The following is a 19104-nucleotide window of genomic DNA, read 5'->3' as shown; positions in this document are numbered from 1 at the left end:
GCTGACACTTACAATGACTTGGACGTGTGGATAAAGAGCCTTGACAGCCAGTGCCACACCAGCAATAAGGCCACCACCACCAACTGGAATAACCACAGCATCAATGTTAGGCACCTGCTCCACTATCTCTAGCCCCATGGTGCCTTGACCTGCCAGGATGTGTGGATGGTCATATCTGTAGGAGCAAATAGAGCAAACTAAAGTGGTGGAAAATAGTAACTCACCTCTGTGCTGTGCTGTCGTATCCTCTCCCCTTCCTATCTTTCTTTAATTTCTTTTTAACATTCAAGTGTCTGTCATATAAAAAATATTAAGGAATAATTTCATCCTTCGAGGTGGGAGAGAGATGTGAAAATGTTTTGTCTTAAGAAACCTAAAAGGATAACAATAAAAAAAAAGGGATAAATTATTGTAAAAGTACCGAGTAAAGAATATCACAAAAAGTTTATTTACAGCCATGTCCACACAGTCTCTGTGCAAATATTAACCTTTAGATTCTTACATCCCCAGTTAATATCAAGTGCCATGACTAAAGCAGCCACAATGTTGAATTCTTTTATTTTACTTGGTGTCCACCTACAAATGTTTGTTTTCAGGTAACTATTAGCTACAGTACAGTATATGATAATTTTCAATAAAATAAAATATTATACAGACCATATAATAAAATCTGATGATGAGGTGCATCTATAATACAAATTGATTAGCTTCCTGCAATGGTTGGAGGTTGGCCACAGTCGGCTAATGAGTCATGTAAATAGTCATCACCAAATTTGTAAAATATAGTGAGGTGAGCCAACTAGTTTACTCATCAGTTATATACACTATCAAGGCCAAGAAATTAGGTCACCACTGTATAAACACTGACTAATTGTGACACTTCACTATAAAAGGATGTGCACTCTGAGAGCAACACATAAACTTTTATGGTCTGAACACTTATAATCAATACAGTACTATATATTAACAACTAATATACTGGGCACTGAAAGATTAGGAGGCAGCATGATGGCATTCACCTTCCACTACCACAATACTGTACAGTACTTACAATTAAGCAATTTAAAATGCTGTATAAAAAATGTCTTATCACTCTGTCCTGTATATGATGGTGAACTTATCTTAACCTTTTCCATCAACTGTAACAAATAGAGAAAATCTAGTCATACCTGACAAGATGTCATAGGTATTGGTGTTTGTAACTCCCATCTGGCCACAGTTGATCTGCTCACAATTCAAATTTTAACCAATACTGTATAACCATTGTTTATCCATGCTATCTAACCTATTGGTACATGTGACCTAAATAATAAGTGACTTCATGATGACTACAAACTGATGTGGTTACACCTACCCATTTATGTAGAGGAGACCCTGCTCCTGGGCAATCTTGAGGGCATACTCGCGACATTCACCGATGTCATTCCCCTTAACGATGATGTTGGCACCATACTGCCTGCAGGCCTGCACCTTCATGATGGGAGCCACCAGGGGCATCACCTGAACAAAGGCATTCAGAAGCCTGAGTACTTTGTAAGGATGATTTATTTACTTTAACATATGTAAAAAGTATTGATAACATGTACTGTACTGTATTAGATTATTTTTACCCTATTGCAAGAAGGTACAGTACAGTATTGTAAAGCTGGATAGTTTTGCAAATATGGCAATACAATTTTTACATACAGAACAGTATAGTAGTTTCATATAAAATATGTGTAAAGTACAAAGAAAATACACATGTTATAGCCAGGTAAGGAAGATGAAAAGATAAATAATACGACTGTTCATTTCTAGGTCAAAATACCTATACATACAGCACTAAAATAGATTAAATTGGTCAAGTTCTTTGTTTAATCTGCCTCTACAACTTAAAATGAAACTTCACACACATACACACACACACACAAAGTCAATAATTCTTTCTACAGAACCTATAGTTCTGAGTGTGAACTCTGAAAATCAAATAAACATGGAAAAACTAATAAGTACAGTATATGTAACTCACCACTGTGACGGGAATGCCCAGGTCTTGGCCATGGTAGGAAAGGGCAAGAGCATGGTTGCCTGCTGAAGCAGCAATGACTCCCTTCTTCTGTTGTTCCTCTGACAACATCAAGAGTGTGTACCTAGCTCCACGCTCCTAAAAAAATATGAAAAGTAATGAAGTTATTGATACTATATGTCAACATATACCGTACTGCTACATGCACAGTCATAGGTTCCAGTGCCACATATTTTACTTCAGTTTATCCTCTGCCATTTGTTGGCTTTTTATCCACTTTGGTGGTTGATCACAACTCTGTTTCACACTACTGTTGGCAAGTATTGGGCATGTACTGGTTCCAGAATGTATCCATACCTGTGCCAGTGTTGGTTAAGTTTGGTCTTGAATGAGCTTACACTCAGTGCTCTCACAATTAGTCTCCGGCAGGGTGTTCCAAGAGTTCACAACTCTCATTTCAAAAAAAATTCCAATGACAATTTTCTGAACCTGTGGCTTCTTTAACCTTAAGCTGTGACCCCTTGTGGGGCAGGCATCTGCCAGCTCTAGGTATGAACACTCGACTGTGTAATGAGCTCGGAGGTGTTTATAGTAGATTTCTATTGTCACCCCTTGCCTGCCTATAATATAAACTAGGCAACTGCAGACATTCTAATTTCTCTGGGTAACTGAAATGTCATTGGGAATGTACCTATTTGGTGGACCTCCTTTGGTCATTTTCAATAAACTAGACAGTCTCTAGCATATTTCAGGGACCAGACTGGAGTGATAGTACATGTACTGCAAAAGGGGAAGCACCTCACTTTTGAGGAGCATTATGAGGGTCGCACCATCTAGATGTGTGAATGCTCTTCTTATAAGACCTACTAGTATAGTCGCTTGATATGACCTGGAAAGCGACACTTAAGCATGTACATACCATGTAATCTTCCCAAAAGATATTTACCAATAAACATCTCCTCAGAAAATGTTAACAAATTCTGCAGAAACACTTAACATGTACTTACAATGTAAAATAAAAGCATTTCAAAGTATGATTGTTGTTTAGGCTAGATAGACAAGGAGATTACATAAAACCATAAGAATAAATAAGTAGAAAAGAACATCAGTGAAAGACTAGGTGCCAAGTTATTTCTTCATGAGTGCTTTCATGAATAAATTTGGCCATATTCTTTCGAGCAACTGCTTATCTCTGCCACCTCAAGATACAATTAATGGATATACTAACCTTAAAGCTGCCAGTGTACTGGTTGAACTCTTTCTTGAAGAATATTTCCATGTCAGTGAAGCTGGACATGTGGGACTTGGTACATGGAGTGTTCATGATCCCAGATTTGATCTTGAAGGCAGCAGCACTCACATCCTGAACCATGGAAAGACAGACTGTGGTGACTCTTTGGAATGTTATGTCAAAGATTTAACTGTTGTGACCTTTAAGTTGTTCTTACATAACCTGTTCATCCAAGACAGTTTTCTTATTATACATACAGCCTATCAAGTCATAAATCTAATGTATAGTTTCAGAAAAATTCCCTGAACGCTTGTCAATATCTAGCATGTACTTCTGGGTCATAAATAAATTGGTTTATATATAATAATACTCATTTTTATAGCTTATTATGTCACAACCACAAAAAAAAACGTGTTCAAATTACTATCCCCTTCACCTAATGATCCTCAAGTACAGGGTACTGTACTTGCACGCTAGATACTGCCAAGTCCAGGGAATTTTGTCCACAACTGACCATGGCATGAAAAGTTTCTAATCACAAACAGGCATTTCGATCAGTTTTCATTAAATGGATGTCCTAGTAATAGTACTTCAAAGGGTGATTCTGAACACGCTAAGTGCCATATTGTACAGTTGTATGTATAATGCTGGGCAATTTACAATATTTTTTTTTTGCTATTTTTAATTCGAAAAGTTTCATCAGTGGCATATATAGGGAGCCAAGTGGCCATGCCCCACCCCCTTTCTTGCAATTGCCCTCAACTGTCAACCCAACTTAACCAGTTCCCAAGGAAATAAGGAATTAAACATTAATTCAGGCCTATAGTCTGGGGAGAAAGCCTCTAACAAAAGTACTGTACTAATAGTATCCATAAAATATGTCGCTATTATTCATTGCATATGGCCTCAAAAAGTACTTGAAATTGGTCAATAAAAAAAAATGGGGGGGGGGGGAGTTAAACAGTGACACCCCAGATGTATGGGCTCACTCCCTGTTTACACCCTTGGAAAGAAATAAAATAGTGGCCCATCTTCAAATCTTGCCCCCCTCCCCTCCAGAAACTTATATATGCCACTGTCCAGTTTCTATTTATAACTAGTTATATACTGTACATGCATATAACCTAGGACTTACAAACATGCAAAAACAAATAAAATGTTAATATTTTTTTTACCCAAAATAATTGACATTTGAGAGAAACGCGGTGGATAGAGAGGCAGGTATCTCAACAAATCCTACTTGCTATTGAAATAATAATTTTGGGGGGACAAACCTGGAAGCTAATGACCCTAGGATTCTTGGGGTCACACCATGGGTCAAATGGAGGATCACCTTTAACTGGGGCAGTTTTTCCATGTTCAGGGGAGGAGTCAGTTGTGGCACCTTCAGCAGGCATCTTGACAAGCGGAAGTTCTGCAGGTTAAAAGTTAAAAGAAATCGTAACACTATATAATCATCATTAAGAGTAAGTTATTCCACTGATTTGTATGAGTAATGATTATTATATACTGTTTATGAGTGAGAACGAAGGTAAAGTCTCCTGGGCAAACCAGGCATGGTACAAAATAAAGAAAATTAATGACAACTCAGCGACTCGTTCTGCGTGCTGAGGGGTCAACTAAGGTGACGTCACTTGGCTTTTCCATTGGTCATCTTGTCAACAGTGAAGGCGCGATTCTTAAAGTGATCAAGTTCATACATTTTTTTAACAATGGTAGCTTGTGCAGAAGCTTCTCGAAGGGTTCGGTGTAAGAATAAGAAAAGGTTTGGTCAATTTATGATAGTAGCCAGGTTTCGATTTTTCCATATTTTTTTTCCTATGGTTCTTGCTGTGGTTCTAACTAATCTGACCTTCATTTCTGGTACTAACAGCCAGTTGTCGAGTCCGGGCACCACAAAACCCATAATGCACCATTCTCCTCAGTTAATTGTTTACCTATTGCCGAGAACAGAGCTCTTCGAGTGAATGTTGTAGTTTTTTTTTAACTCGCCATATCTCCGTTATTTCTCGTCAGCGCAGAAATTGCCATAGAAGAAATTCGTCTTATTTTTGTTAGTTACTGTATTTTCATAGATTTCCACGGAGTGCCAAGCTTACAAGAAAATGGATAGAAGCATGTAAAAGAAAAGATCTCTGGAGTTTCAAGTAAGTAAAGCGTAATATTTGTTCCATACCTTTTGCACCAGAATGTTTTAATCTTCACATTACAAATGACATCGTAATATTTGTTGATCAAGACACCACGCCTGCTGATGGAAACCGGAAGTTTAATGTCAATGACCCAGTGCTTTGTTTACTTGTATTGAACTACGAATGAGTGGTCGTCCTGCACTCACACCCTAAACAAAAATGAATTGCTATAGGTTAGGCTTGGTTATGGGACTTATTAATTACGGAAAACCGTACTACAACCCATCTTCCAAAGTCAAAGTGGCGCCGCTGGCTCGTCATTGCTCAGTGTGGCAAACAAAAAGATAAGCAAAGGCACGAACTTGATTATGGGGTGCTACTATATCACTGTAATATCACGTGCAATGCGTCAAGTTTGCAATTAAATTTTAATTGTGTCTCAATGATAATTAGTTGTACGAATGCGGACGGGTTACTCTCGTTACGAAACACAAGTGCTATCCCAAGTCTCAACTTAGTCGGTTGCTGTTGCCATTTGGCCGTGGAAGCGTCACAACCAGAAAAAGAACTTTTTTGCTAGTTATCTGCAGGGTGAATGTTCGTTACGTTGGAAAATTGCCAGACTAATTCTACACTCTTAGCAGTTTTAACCTTGGTTATCTCTTACTTGTACTTTTATCCTCCTCACCACTGATCGGCTCGTTAGCCGCTTGGGCGATCGGTCACGTCTCTGTTACGCACTGCTGGCAAGTACTGGGCATGCACCGGCTCCTGAATGTACCTGAACCTACTCCAGTGTTGGTCAAGTCTCCTTTTCAATCATCAAAATTTTTTCCCAGAGCCACACGAGTTAGTACTGCCGGTCTGCCGAAACAAAATCACTAATCATTACTTTCCTAATTTTATGTAGTTAATATCTTGCGTTAAGATATGAGCGTATTATGACCGAAAAGTGGGAATACCGGTTCGAGAGTGCGTGAAGGGAGATGAAGTGTGGTTACTATGGTCGAGAAGTATAATCACAGGTGCTGCATCCATACTGCCCCTAACGGTCCCCGAGGTCCAAGGAACTTATCTTAAATGGCTAGGCTACGTTCATTAGGGCTGATTTGATTATCAGTGCGATCATTTTTGACGCAGTGTCGTCACCTCAGTGGTAACAGGAGAAAAATTAATGATCTCGTTAAAGAAGAGCAAACCATTAATATTCCCCGACACAACTTGGTTGACGCCTCCCAGTAAATACGTACATGTGTGTGTGTGTGTGTGTGTGTGGTATGTAGGGTAGTGGTGGAGGTGTGGTATGTGTGCCCAAGCCAAGCGTATTCCATCCCTGGTTTCTCACCATGTCTGTCGGTAGACGCGAGGGGGAGAGGGATACTGAAGCCCATAACCAGTGTCAGGAGGGCTGCTTTCCTTCTCACCTGCCTCTACCACCTTCCTTCCCTCCACCTACCCCCTACTCTCCTTCCCTCCGCCACCCACTTACTCTTATACAGGAACTGACGTTAATTCTGTTTTTGTGCTCCAGTGACAGACTGTTGGTTAAGGCAGTGCTTTAATATAGCAGCGTCGGAATGTGGTGTGTGTGTGTGTGTCTGTGTCTGTGGTAGTGTGATGTGTATTAAGGTGTATGGAAGAGTGTTGTGGTGTGTTGAGTGTGGTGTGGTTAATGTCCATCGTGAGGCATATCTGATCCTTGACCATGCACTATATTATAATCCTTGACTTACCGTCGGGGGTGATGTAGTGGGCGTGGTAATCGCCGACGGAGACGGACCTCTCCCGGGGTAGGCGGGGTCGAACGCGTGGGGGGACAACCTTAGAGGCGGTCACGGGGAGGGGGCTGACCTTTGGCCCCGGTGTCACTGCTGGAGCGGCAGCCTTGGGTGGGGGAGCTACGGGGATGGCCGAGGGTGCCTGCGGAAGAGAGGGAAAGCATATTACTGTAGCAAGGTCACAGCAGGTCACATCTCACCTGGGAGGGATGTTACGTAGGTGTCACCCTCATCACTACACCATCTCCTGAGAGAATGTATCCACTCAAAAATACATTAAATATTTACTCGATAGGAAAAAAATCTCTTTACGGTACCAAATTATATCTGCTGCAATTGTTTCTCATCCCTGTGAAAACTTTGAAGGAATAAGTGTTTGAGATCCGTCTTGGAAAGATCTCAAACTGTTCCTTGATTCACCCTTCCGTAAGCACCAAAGTTTAAAGTTAATGTAATTTGGTTCCAAGAGTAATTTTTTTCTCCACTGGTGAAGTCTCAGATTTTCCAGAAATTAGTTCGGACACAATGCATAGTAATCCACACACAACTCCAGCTATAATCACATCGACTAAACTGGATTAACCTGAGCTTGGATTATATGTAAACAGACGCTAAGGAAGGAGCAATACAACAAGGACGAGGTAAAGTAACTAATAAATATTTCATAGCCAATAAGTTTGTAGTTTACTGCGCAGCTCTTAGAGACCAAAAAAATAAATAAATTAATAACAGAGGGAGAATGAGTGGAGCTTTGTAACTAAAACTACCCAACACAAGTTAAGAAAGAGAGAGAGAGAGACTTGTATCACACCAACTAGCGTCACACCGTAACACTTTCGATCGATATATTGTTAACGTCACAGGCTTTAAACATGCAACACTCTAATAACACTGTAAGCAAGGATATTCTGAGACAAAGAAAATAAATAAATACATGTATATATATATATATATATATATATATATATATATATATATATATATATATATATATATATATATATATATATATATATATATATATATATATATATACTGTATATACATATATATATATATATCCAGAATAAACAAACAAGTAACACACTGCAGGAGTCACCTTCATATGTACACACAAAATAAAAAAATCACAATATACAAAAGGATCACCACAAAATAATTCACACCATTAAAATATATCTTGCTCGTTAATACACATCGTAAGTAAACAGTTCAGAGAGGAGTCGTTATTTGCCATTAGTTTACATTCATTACTGCTACACTGCTTATATAACACACATCAGGACTTTATACAACAGGGTTAGCACACGTTATAGTAATGATGAACTCTTTTAGTTGGTGCACTTGAGTCCTCCTGGTTTCAGATACACAGTCGCTGTTTTGAGGTTAGTTCATTCTGTCAACGATGCCAAAGACAACAATTTAGGGGTTATTAAGTGGAGGAGGAAAAGAGTACATGACAAGAGAAGTGTGTGTGTGTGTGTGTGTGTGTGTATATGGGGTTCAGGAGGGCCACACGATACCTTCAGGGGTGAGCTGGACGGAGCGGGAATCGAGGGTGATTTCGTTCTTTCGGTTTCTTTCTGCTGCGGTGGAGGAGGTGATGGCCAGATGACGTCAGGCTCTTCTGGGGAGGTCATATCCCAGTACCGATCCTGGTGGACGAGTCCCGAGGAAGTTTTCTTCACCCAGGGTGCCACGGGTCTAGCAACAGGCACTTGACGTTCAACTATAGGAGGTTCCTCTTCTTTAGACGCCTGCTTTTCGAAGGCCTTGATGCGTTTCGTTACCGACTCTCGCACGTACTCAGGCGAGGGTAAATTCTCCCCTTCTTGTTCAACCAGATCTTGAAGCCGCGTCGTGATCCCCAAGGACGAGGCAGCTCTTTCCTCCTGTGTGAAACTTGGGGGTGGTGGAAGCCCGGGGTCAAGTTCACTAGATCCTGGAAGCACTTCAATTTGATCCACGGGAGGTGGAGGCGGGAATTCAGGCTGCGGGGGCTTCATCCCTGTTGCCGGTTCCTTGGGTGATTCTTCTAGTTGACTAGATATGGCCGTGTGTTTCTGGGCAGTAGCAGGACTTATTCCTTGGGTGGCAGTCACAGAGGATGAGGTTAATATCTGGCCTCCACTTTTCAGAAATTTAGCGTCTGGCACTGGTGGTGGTGTTGGGATTGGCATGGCGTGTTGTGGTGTGGTGACAGTTGTGGCCGCGATCTCACTTGGACTGGTCTCTGTCACACATGAGGCAATCAGGGCTGTAGTAGGTGTTGGTGCAACTGTTAACAACCCAGATGCAGGGGCTAGGGTTGGCTGTGCTGCCAAGGATGGCTGTACAGTTACAGGAGCGGACGGAATGGGCTGTACGGGACTGACTGCTGGTTTGGGAGCTTGTGGCACTGTCGGGGCGCTGACGATGGCTGCGGCGGTTTGTTTGGGTGGGAGGGGCGGTGTTGGTGAGTGGGTGGTGGTGTGGGGAGGTGCTAGCGGCTGGCTGGTGGCCCGCCTGGCTTCTATGTTGCCACAAACTTGGGCCTCAGCTGCGGCCACCTCCAGGGTCTCCGCCGCCCCGCTGACTTGAGGCGGACTTGGTGCTGATATGGGAAGGCCTCCGGCACTTGGCACTACAGGGGCAGGACCGATTGCAATAGGGACAGGGCTGACCGCAGTGGGGATTGGACTGGTAGCAGCAGGGAGAGAAGTAACGGATTTGCTTAGCACATGGACAGGAGATCCAAGTTTGCTTGTAGTGATAGAGAGTGGAAAGGCAGGCTTGTTTGCAGGAGGGACAGGAGAAACAGGTTTGTTTGCAGGAGGGACAGGAGAGACAGGCTTGTTTGCAGGAGGGGTAGGAGAGACAGGTTTGTTTGCAGGAGAGACAGGCTTGTTTGCAGGAGGAACAGGAGAGGCAGGTTTGTTTGCAGCTGGTGGGACAGGAGAGGCAGGCTTGTCTGCAGCTGAAGGGACAGGAGAGGCAGGTTTGTGTACAGCAGGGGTAAGCGATGTGGATTTTCCTGCAGGAGCAGTGACAATAGATTTGTTTACAGTGGTAGCATTGGAGGCAGGCGTGACAGTGACTTGTTGGGAAGTTTTGCCCAGAGGGGTAGTGGATGCAGGAGGCTGAGTAGGCGCAGCAGCAGCAGTTGATGCTGCTGCTTGGCGGCTCTTGTAGTTCTGTTTGCGCCAGCTGGGCTGAGAATCGGCCACCTGAGCGGCGCTGCTTGCCTGCAAGACAGTTTCCTTTTTGTGCTTATCACTCCCCGTCACGTGAGACTTATTAGGTTCTGACTTATTAGGTTCTGGGCTGGCCTGCGTGACAGCAGGCGCTTGTTCCACGGTACCTGTCGTTCTTCTCCAAGGGGCTTGTTGGGGCCCCTGATGAAGGGTCTGATTGGGCACTTGTCCCTCTCTAGAAGCAGGAGAGGCAGCGCTGGGTTCTGCACTACCAGAAGCAACACTGGCATCATCCTTGTGTGATGGCTGCTGGGAGGGGGCGGCCTTGGCACCCGCCACTTGGCTGACAGTTTTACGCCAGGGTGTGGGAGAACTCTGCTCCTGTGTTAAGTTCCCAGGGGCGGATTGACCCTCGGTAGCAGCTTTGGCGCTGACCATCATCCCGGGTGAGTGCCGGGGCGCGTCTGAGCTCCCGTGTGGGCGGTGGGTCATCTGGCCCGTGGCCTGACTATGGGTCTGTGGGCGAGGCGCTCCCTGACCCTTACTGGCACCCTGCCCGGCCTTACTCTGGGGCTGAGTGCCACCTCCGGTGTCTCGTCCCCCATGAACACCCCATGGAGGGTCCCGGGGTGTACATTGTGTGGCTGATGAGTCAGTTGTTGCGTGTGAGGTGCGCGTCATCACCTCACTTTGGTGACGCGATGACACCGTTACCTTCTCACTCACAGACATCTCATGAGAGAACGAAGACGACATGGCCTCACTGCGAAACGACGCTTTGCTGCTAGAACCTTTCTGTAGCGGGACGTCCCTCCCGGGGGTAGCCTGGGATGGTGTGTACATTTTGGGAACCGACTGGGGTTGTTTTTCTGTCCTGGCTGCCTGTTGCTGTGCTGGAGCTGGACTGGGTGCTGCCTGTTGCTGTGCTGGAGCTGGACTGGGTGCTGCCCGTTGCTGTGCTGGAGCTGGACTGGGTGCTGCCCGTTGCTGTGCTGGAGCTGGACTGGGTGCTGCCTGTTGCTGTGCTGGAGCTGGACTGGGTGCTGCCTGTTGCTGTGCTGGAGCTGGACTGGGTGCTGCCCGTTGCTGTACTGAAGCTGGACTGGGTGCTGCCTGTTGCTGTGCTGGAGCTGGACTGGGTGCTGCCCGTTGCTGTGCGGAGCTGGACTGGGTGCTGCCTTGCTGTGCTGGAGCTGGACTGTGCTGCCTGTTGTTGTGCTGGAGCTGGACTGGGTGCTGCCTGTTGCTGTGCTGGAGCTGGACTGGGTGCTGCCCGTTGCTGTGCTGGAGCTGGACTGGGTGCTGCCCGTTGCTGTGCTGTGGGTGCTGCCTGTTGCTGTGCTGGACTGGGTGCTGCCTGTTGGTGCTGGAGCTGGACTGGGTGCTGCCCGTTGCTGTGCTGGAGCTGGACTGGGTGCTGCCTGTTGCTGTGCTGGAGCTGGACTGGGTACTGCTGTTGCTGTGCTGGAGCTGGACTGGTTGCTGCCTGTTGCTGTGCTGGAGCTGGACTGGGTGCTGCCCGTTGCTGTGAAGCTGGACTGGAACTGGGTGCTGGACTGGGTGCTGCCTTTTGCTGTGCTGGAGCTGAACTGGGTGCTCCCTCTGTCCTGGCTGCCTGCTGAGTTGGTGCGTCTGTTCTTGGAATGGCCCAGGACGGTGCCTCGGTCTTAGACGCGGCCCTGGATGGCGAGTCGGTCCTTGGGGTAGCCCGGAGCTTACGTTCAGCCCAGGGGACTGAACGGGTAAGGGAGTCAACGGATTTGGCCCTGGCGGGGCTTTCTGTGCGGAAGAGGGACCTGCGTACCATGACCGGGCTGGCTCCGGCCGTCGGTATGTTGAAGTGTTTGGGCGTGGGGTTGGTGTCCGTGGCCGAGGAGAGGGGTGAGGCTGGCTTCATAGTCCTGCGTGAGGTTGGCGGTGTGAGGTTGGCATAGAGTTGTGAGGGCGGCGGGGGTGGCTGAGCGTCAGGCTCTGCCCAGGGAGGCACCGCACGCTGGTTGGGAGCCTCCTTCCGTGACCGCCAAGTGAGTCCACCTTTTCCCGTCTCACTCCCACTTACTTCCACCATCTCCGCGGCGTCCTCCTCCTTCCTAGAAGTAGAGGTTTTCGTTGGGCGACACTTCCTGCGTGGGATGGGTGAGCCCTCTAGCGAGGACGGGGCCGAGGTCTGGTAGCCGGTGGGCGTGCGATAACCCGTGGGCGTGGAAGTCCTGGAGCCGGGCGGTGAGGGCAGCGGAGACTGATGGACGCCGTGGGACAGTACACTCTGGCGGGACGTGACCACCGTGACACAAGGGTTATATATATACTATGTGTGGGCTCAAATATGTCACCACACTATAAAACAAAAGAGATCACCTGAAGATTAATTAGCCCCCTCAGCTTATTTCACCTTCAGGTAAATTAAGCTGAGGGGCTAATCTTCAGATAATTCAACAGCCATATATATCATAAGAAGCTGGGCTCCTCAGTATACAAATAAAGGTTATCAATGACAATCAACAAATTTGGAAAGTTTTTTAACAAGGAAATTATAAAAAAAAAAATCTATGTTTTGCTCAGGTGACACAATAAATTATACTTTAAAATCTAGCTTTTCTTTACCCTTTTAAACTCCCCCCATACATACATACATACATACATACATACATACATACATACATACATACATACATACATACATACATACAAACAAACATACATACATACATACAAACATACATTCATATATACACACACACACACACACACACACACACACACACACACACACACAGTGGACCAGGTACAAAGTGCTGGATGGTAGGCTTTATAGGGTGGTTCTAGGGCAAGATGGAGTAGTTTTAGACGGGATAGGTGGGTTCTAGACGAGATAGGTGGGTTCTAGACGAGATAGGTGGGTTCTAGACGAGATAGGTGGGTTCCAGGACGGGGCCGGTGGAGGTATAAAAAGCTATGTCAAGGTCGTTTTACCTGAGCGCTATCGACCCACCCAGCTCCTCCTGCGCCACACCCCACACCTGCACCACACACTACACTGCACCACACCACACCTGCACCACACCCCACACCTGCACCACACCCCACACCACCACACCCCACCTGCACCACCGCACCACACCCACACCTGCACCACACCCTACACCTGCACCACACCCTACACCTGCACCACACCCCACACACTGCACCACACCCCACACCTGCACCACACCCTACACCTGCACCACACCCTACACCTGCACCACACCATACACCTGCACCACACCCCACACCTGCACCACACCCCACACCTGCACCACCACTACACACTGCACCACACCCCTGCACCACACCCTACACCTGCACCACACCCTACACCTGCACCACACCCTACACCTGCACCACACCCTACACCTGCACCACACCCTAAACCTGCACCACACCCTACACCTACACCACACCCTACACCTGCACTACACCCTACACCTGCACCACACCCTACACCTGCACCACACCCTACACCTGCACCACACACTACACCTGAACCACACCTTCCAACAGGTCATCATCACTATAACACCATCACCAGCAAACACCATTCACACCCTCACTCATCACTAACACCAAGAAATTTCACCATTAACATCACTACCATCACCATACCATCACAATATCACACCAACATACTGCACTACACTATATATACCACCATTACCATTATTAATAACAAATATAACAAAATACAACGAACAGAAATAATAATAAAATTAACCTTACGAAGATTACATGCAGATATGAATACGGTTTCCTTGTATACATTTAGAAGCACAAAATATCGTACACCATTATGAGTTGTTATCGTACGTACTTTGGGGTTAATGACACACACATACACACAGGAATGAGATACACGTCAGTCCAAGGTCACGCTCCGCCCTTGAAGGAGAGAGACTCAAGCCTTCAGACACCTAACATGCCACCCAAGTTCCCAACCCGGAATTAATTTTACATGTCTAGAGAAGGTTTACGTACTGTATGGTTTCATGTATTGTAAATCATTGTGGTGACCCGGTTATTTTTTTTCTTATGTATGTATATATAATGATGTAGTTAATGTAGAGATGAAACTACAGTGGTTGTGTCTTCTACAGTGTGTTGAATTATGTAGTTGAGTAGTATATGACACGTAGGGGCTTCTAAACCAGTGTGTGTACAGGCAGGTCTTCTTCTGTTTAACACCACCATCAACACACATCCCAACACCTTATGTAACTTGTAAGATCTCAAGAACCAGGTGTATGGTCATGACTTAAACCTCATAAATATTAAGAAAAAAAAGATTAAGACAACAAGGGCCACCAAGAACTGGCCATCCCTGCACTAGTGACTGATAAGTGTTTGATTAGGTGCGAGTGTTGTGAGGAGGCCGGGAGACGGAGAGAGGAGAGGGGAAGGGGGGTTCTCTTAGTCAAGGAAGGCGTTCTTTTAGGTGACTAACTAGAGGCGACTAACGCGGGGAAATGAGGTAAATTAAGAATACAGTATGAATATCACAGTAACTTTCACCACCATCTTACTAATACGGCATCAGTAACAATAAGGGTTTGAGGTGGATCAGCAGGTGGATTAAGACGATGGGAGGTTGGAACAAAATGTTTTCTTGGTCCAATAATTCATTTCAAAAAAAAATTCCGTACAGATGCACCCCTGCCACACCTAAGATTCATTCAAGTATCTTTCCCGAAACAACACTGACTCTTCCTAATGTTACTTCTGAATCTGATATTAGTAATATAAATTCGGAGTGACTCACATAAAACACAAACAATAGATATCTTAGGTATCGAACTTTAACAACTGGACACTCCGAATACACTATAGTTCAGTTAATTAAAACCCACACCATGTTGACACCTTGAGTTCCTGGGAGTGACGCGAGGTACAAGACTAAACACAAACACTTACATCAATCTTACCAGCACAGATAAAATATCACGTTAATGACAAGAAGAGGAATCTTTATCGAAGCGTACCGACGGAGATAGGAGTCATAAAAACACTAATGAAACCGCCCGCGTTTCGTTTTGACACAACCATACCGCCATCTGCCATACTCAGAACAAACTTGTCGGTATCAGCCTTTATCATATGGTTGTAGGAGAGGTGAACGGCATAGATAAAATTTTAACAGCTAACTTAATTCATCGCTTTATTATTAGTCAGCCAATTAGATGCGTTCCAACGTTTACATTAAAGGTAAACTAGCGGCTGCACCTTCGAGGGTCCGGAGTAAGTGATTTATGTTTTTATTAATCTCTCCCTTGTGCTTCAAACGTGTCCTTATCGTATTTATACCGTAGGCTTCTTAATACCTGTTACACCTTATTTAAACACCTTTTAATCACCAAGCTAACCTCACACCCTCGCCCATCCTACCTCTCCTCACACTAGCCCATCCTACCTCTCCTCACACTAGCCCATCCTACCTCTCCTCACACTAGACCATCCTACCTCTCCTCACACCCTCGCCCATCCTACCTCTCCTCACACTAGCCCATCCTACCTCTCCTCACACTAGACCATCCTACCTCTTCTCACACCCTCGCCCATCCTACCTACCCTCACACCCTAACCCACCCCACCTCTCCTCACACTCGCCCACCCCACCTCTCCTCACACTCGCCCACCCTACCTACCCTCACACCCTAGCCCACCCCACCTCTCCTAACACCCTAGCCCACCCTACCTGCCCTCACACCCACCTCCCAGCAAGCTATTGGAAGAGTTAACTCAGGAGTGATGTCAGCCTCTGTGTATTTCCTAGTGATACCTTTCTACTGGCACGTGGCTCCTCGCTACCCACCACTTCCCCTCCCCCAGTAGTCCCCTCATCGTTAGTGGCCGCGACAGTCAGTAGCTCCCTCAGTCAGTAGCCACGACAGTCAGTAGCCTCCCACAGTCAACAGTCAGATGACCTATTTCGCACATAATGGCGACTGGCACGCACTTGACTTCAACGCATAATCAAGCCTACACCTGGCTCTCTGCCTCAGTGACAGGTGTCGCTATATCGGTGAACCAGGTGTGGCTATATCGGTGAATTAGGTGTTCCTATATCGGTGAATTAGGTGCTCCTATATTAGTAAAGCAGGTGTTCCCATATCGGTAAATTAGGTGTATCTATATGGGTATTGTACATAAACCGGTATACAGCCTTACCTGAATAACTGAGTAACAAAGTTTTTTTTTCTTCACACGAGGGAGTTTTTTTTTATCACATACCATCACGTCTCTTTACATCACACTGCCAGGCATATGACCACCACGCGCGCCTCACACGTACATAATCAAGTAACCCCCCCCCCAGACTTACTCATGTTAAGAGCCGTATCATAAAGCCCTTACCTTTTGATACAGTACAAGGTGTAATAATAATAATAATAATAATAATAATAATAATAATAATAATAATAATAATAATAATAATAATAATAATAATAATAATAATAATAATAACAATAATAATAATATTTTAAAGACCTTACAAGAGATTTATCACATTTACACTAGACAATAACAGTTCGCATCACACGGCTTTCCTCCCGTTAGCACCTACCCCAAAATCTAGTGGAAAAAAAACCTGCCACCTTTCTCACTGGATGATTAAGACATCGCTAATGACTAACATCATCACTAAAAATAAAGGTTTTATTTCTATCAAACAAATTACTAAATCTACTGAATATTTCCCATTCCCAGTTTATTTCACCTTAAGATTAAACATCGTAATCCACCCCCCTCCCTCCCCTCACTTAGGTAGAATAGGTGGTGTTTAATTATCAGGTGAAATAAAGTGGGGAGGTTAATCTTCAGGTGATCCCTAATGCTGCTTCCTCTTAGTTAACAGTAAAGGGAGTAAGCGTGTAAAGACAAGCTTTCATAACTAACTTTAACCACTAATAACATATGGGGTTAAAAATAATGCTACAAGAGTCATAAGACTGTTCTCCTTTACTACTGGGAAGGGAGTATAGGCATTAAACACACGTCACAAGCAGAGTTTCGTATAGGTGAGTGTGTCGGCCCCATGCACAGAGGTGATAGGGTGTGTATTATGCTGGTCTTAGATGCCCTCCTTTTTGTCATTACACTTGATTAAACTGTATTCGTTGTGCTACAGTGAAAGGGTTTAACGAAGCAATTAATCAAGTTTTATCTCTCAAAGTCCTGAGCGAAGTGTGTGGAGGTTTACATCTAACACACGGCACTAAGCTGTTTGTTGGACCAAGCGGAGTCACAGCATCATTCTTCTACAGCTATTGCGACAACCCCCTCTACAGATACCTCGGGTCCTGGCCTGGGCTGGACGTCGAAGCTCACCGACGGAGATTTGGTGGCTGGCAGAGGCATTTCTAGGGCGGGGGAGGACCTGGGGCAGGATGAGGATTCGTCAGAGAGGAAATCAGAAACTTCTGGAGGTGAACTATCGGGATTATCGTCAAGGTAATACACAAGAAAAGGTGGGGAGCCTCGCCGACCACACGGTGAGAGTGATGAAGCCTCCTGTTGCGCCTCTGGCAGGCTGGGAGACGCCCACACACACCGACGGAAGACGGGACTGTTGGAAAAGGACCTGGAGGCTCTGACACTCTCCGGGGGTCCTCGACACACGCGACCAGTTGAGGATGAGCGAGGTGGTGGGGGAGCAGACCTGGTGGGTTGTCTGCTGCGGCCCCGGGAGGTGAGGTTCTCCCAGAAGGCCCAAGAGGCCCCAGGGGTCAACTCAAACACCCCAGAACGATCCTCACATCCTGGATCAGGAGGCTGCAGGGGCCCTCCTGGGGACTTTAGGATGTGGAGGATCTTCTGGATTAGTGTCAGGACCGTGGTGAAGACTCGACACACACTCGTATCACAACAAATGAAGAACGCCAGCAGCGTCGGGCTGTGTGTTTATATGTGGTGAGCAGAGGGTGGTGAGCCCTGCAGTGTACCCCATCTACTGTGGCGCCACTGTCGCCACCTGGCAGCTCCACCTGGCGCCAGAGGTCACCACCACCTGGGGCCTAGGTGTGTAAGCCAGGTCGTGGGTGTCACATGTTATCTCACCCCCTGACTCACTTAAGTCTCTGTGCCACATCCTCGTCACACACCGTAGTGAAGTAGGCTCCTCCCACCACCTCAAAAACACCGGGGGAATTCTCATCAACCAAGCGATGTAGTTAGTAATATCTTACACCAGTCCCAGCCACCAACATCCTCTTCTCTATAAGTACCTGTTAGTTCTAAACCACCCTGACAGACCACTCTCTCCCTCACTCTCCACCGCTTTCACCCTCACTTTCCACCACTCTCTCTCTCACTCTCCACAGTCACTACTCGATGTTTTTCACCCGCAATAAAACCACTTAAGTGTAACTGATTATTATAACTGGTTCACTTCAGCTACGACCTGACAGCCAATCAAAAACCAAAATGGAGCCGACACTTCACCGAGACTCTACCATATTTAACTCAAATTTGAAGGAGACAGAAGAGACATAATTTGAGTGTTTGTTTGTAAGCCACAGTGGTCCATACGCTCCCACTGGCCCGAAGAAACTCCACCCCAGTTTACTTCACCTAAAGATTAACTTCACCCAACGCTAACCTAACCTAACAACTAACGCTAACCTAACCTAACAACACCTAACGCTAACGTAATATAATCACCCCCTCCCAAACAGTGTAAAGGTGGTTAGTTAATCTTTATAGGTGAAATAAGTTGAGGTGGAGATTCTTCAGGTAATTAAAACAACTTGAAATG

General features: G+C 45.5%; 1 protein-coding gene across 2 annotated transcripts in view; it reads right to left on the bottom strand.

Moving 5' to 3' along the window:
- LOC121878334 (nascent polypeptide-associated complex subunit alpha, muscle-specific form-like) overlaps positions 1–18549 on the bottom strand; it is a 28973-nt gene extending 10424 nt beyond the window's left edge. The window contains exons 1-9 of one of the 2 annotated variants that reach the window (XM_042384490.1): positions 17643–18549; positions 11887–12585; positions 8670–11432; positions 7102–7288; positions 4511–4650; positions 3234–3368; positions 2009–2143; positions 1355–1500; positions 13–175 (exon numbers count right to left, since the gene is read on the bottom strand). In XM_042384490.1, the coding sequence (XP_042240424.1) occupies positions 13–175; positions 1355–1500; positions 2009–2143; positions 3234–3368; positions 4511–4650; positions 7102–7288; positions 8670–11432; positions 11887–12585; positions 17643–17708 (4434 nt within the window). In that variant the 5' untranslated portion in view covers positions 17709–18549. The remainder of the gene's footprint in view (positions 1–12; positions 176–1354; positions 1501–2008; positions 2144–3233; positions 3369–4510; positions 4651–7101; positions 7289–8669; positions 11433–11886; positions 12586–17642) is intronic. The other variant, XM_042384489.1, reaches the window with a different exon arrangement.
- Positions 18550–19104: the final 555 nt, after the last annotated feature.

Source organism: Homarus americanus, unplaced genomic scaffold (assembly GCF_018991925.1).
Source record: "Homarus americanus isolate GMGI-L3 unplaced genomic scaffold, GMGI_Hamer_2.0 scaffold41027, whole genome shotgun sequence".
In the NCBI taxonomy this organism is placed as follows: Eukaryota; Metazoa; Arthropoda; class Malacostraca; order Decapoda; family Nephropidae; genus Homarus; species Homarus americanus.
Note: the sequence above shows the minus strand (reverse complement) of the source record. Positions and strands in the feature narration are given on the sequence as shown.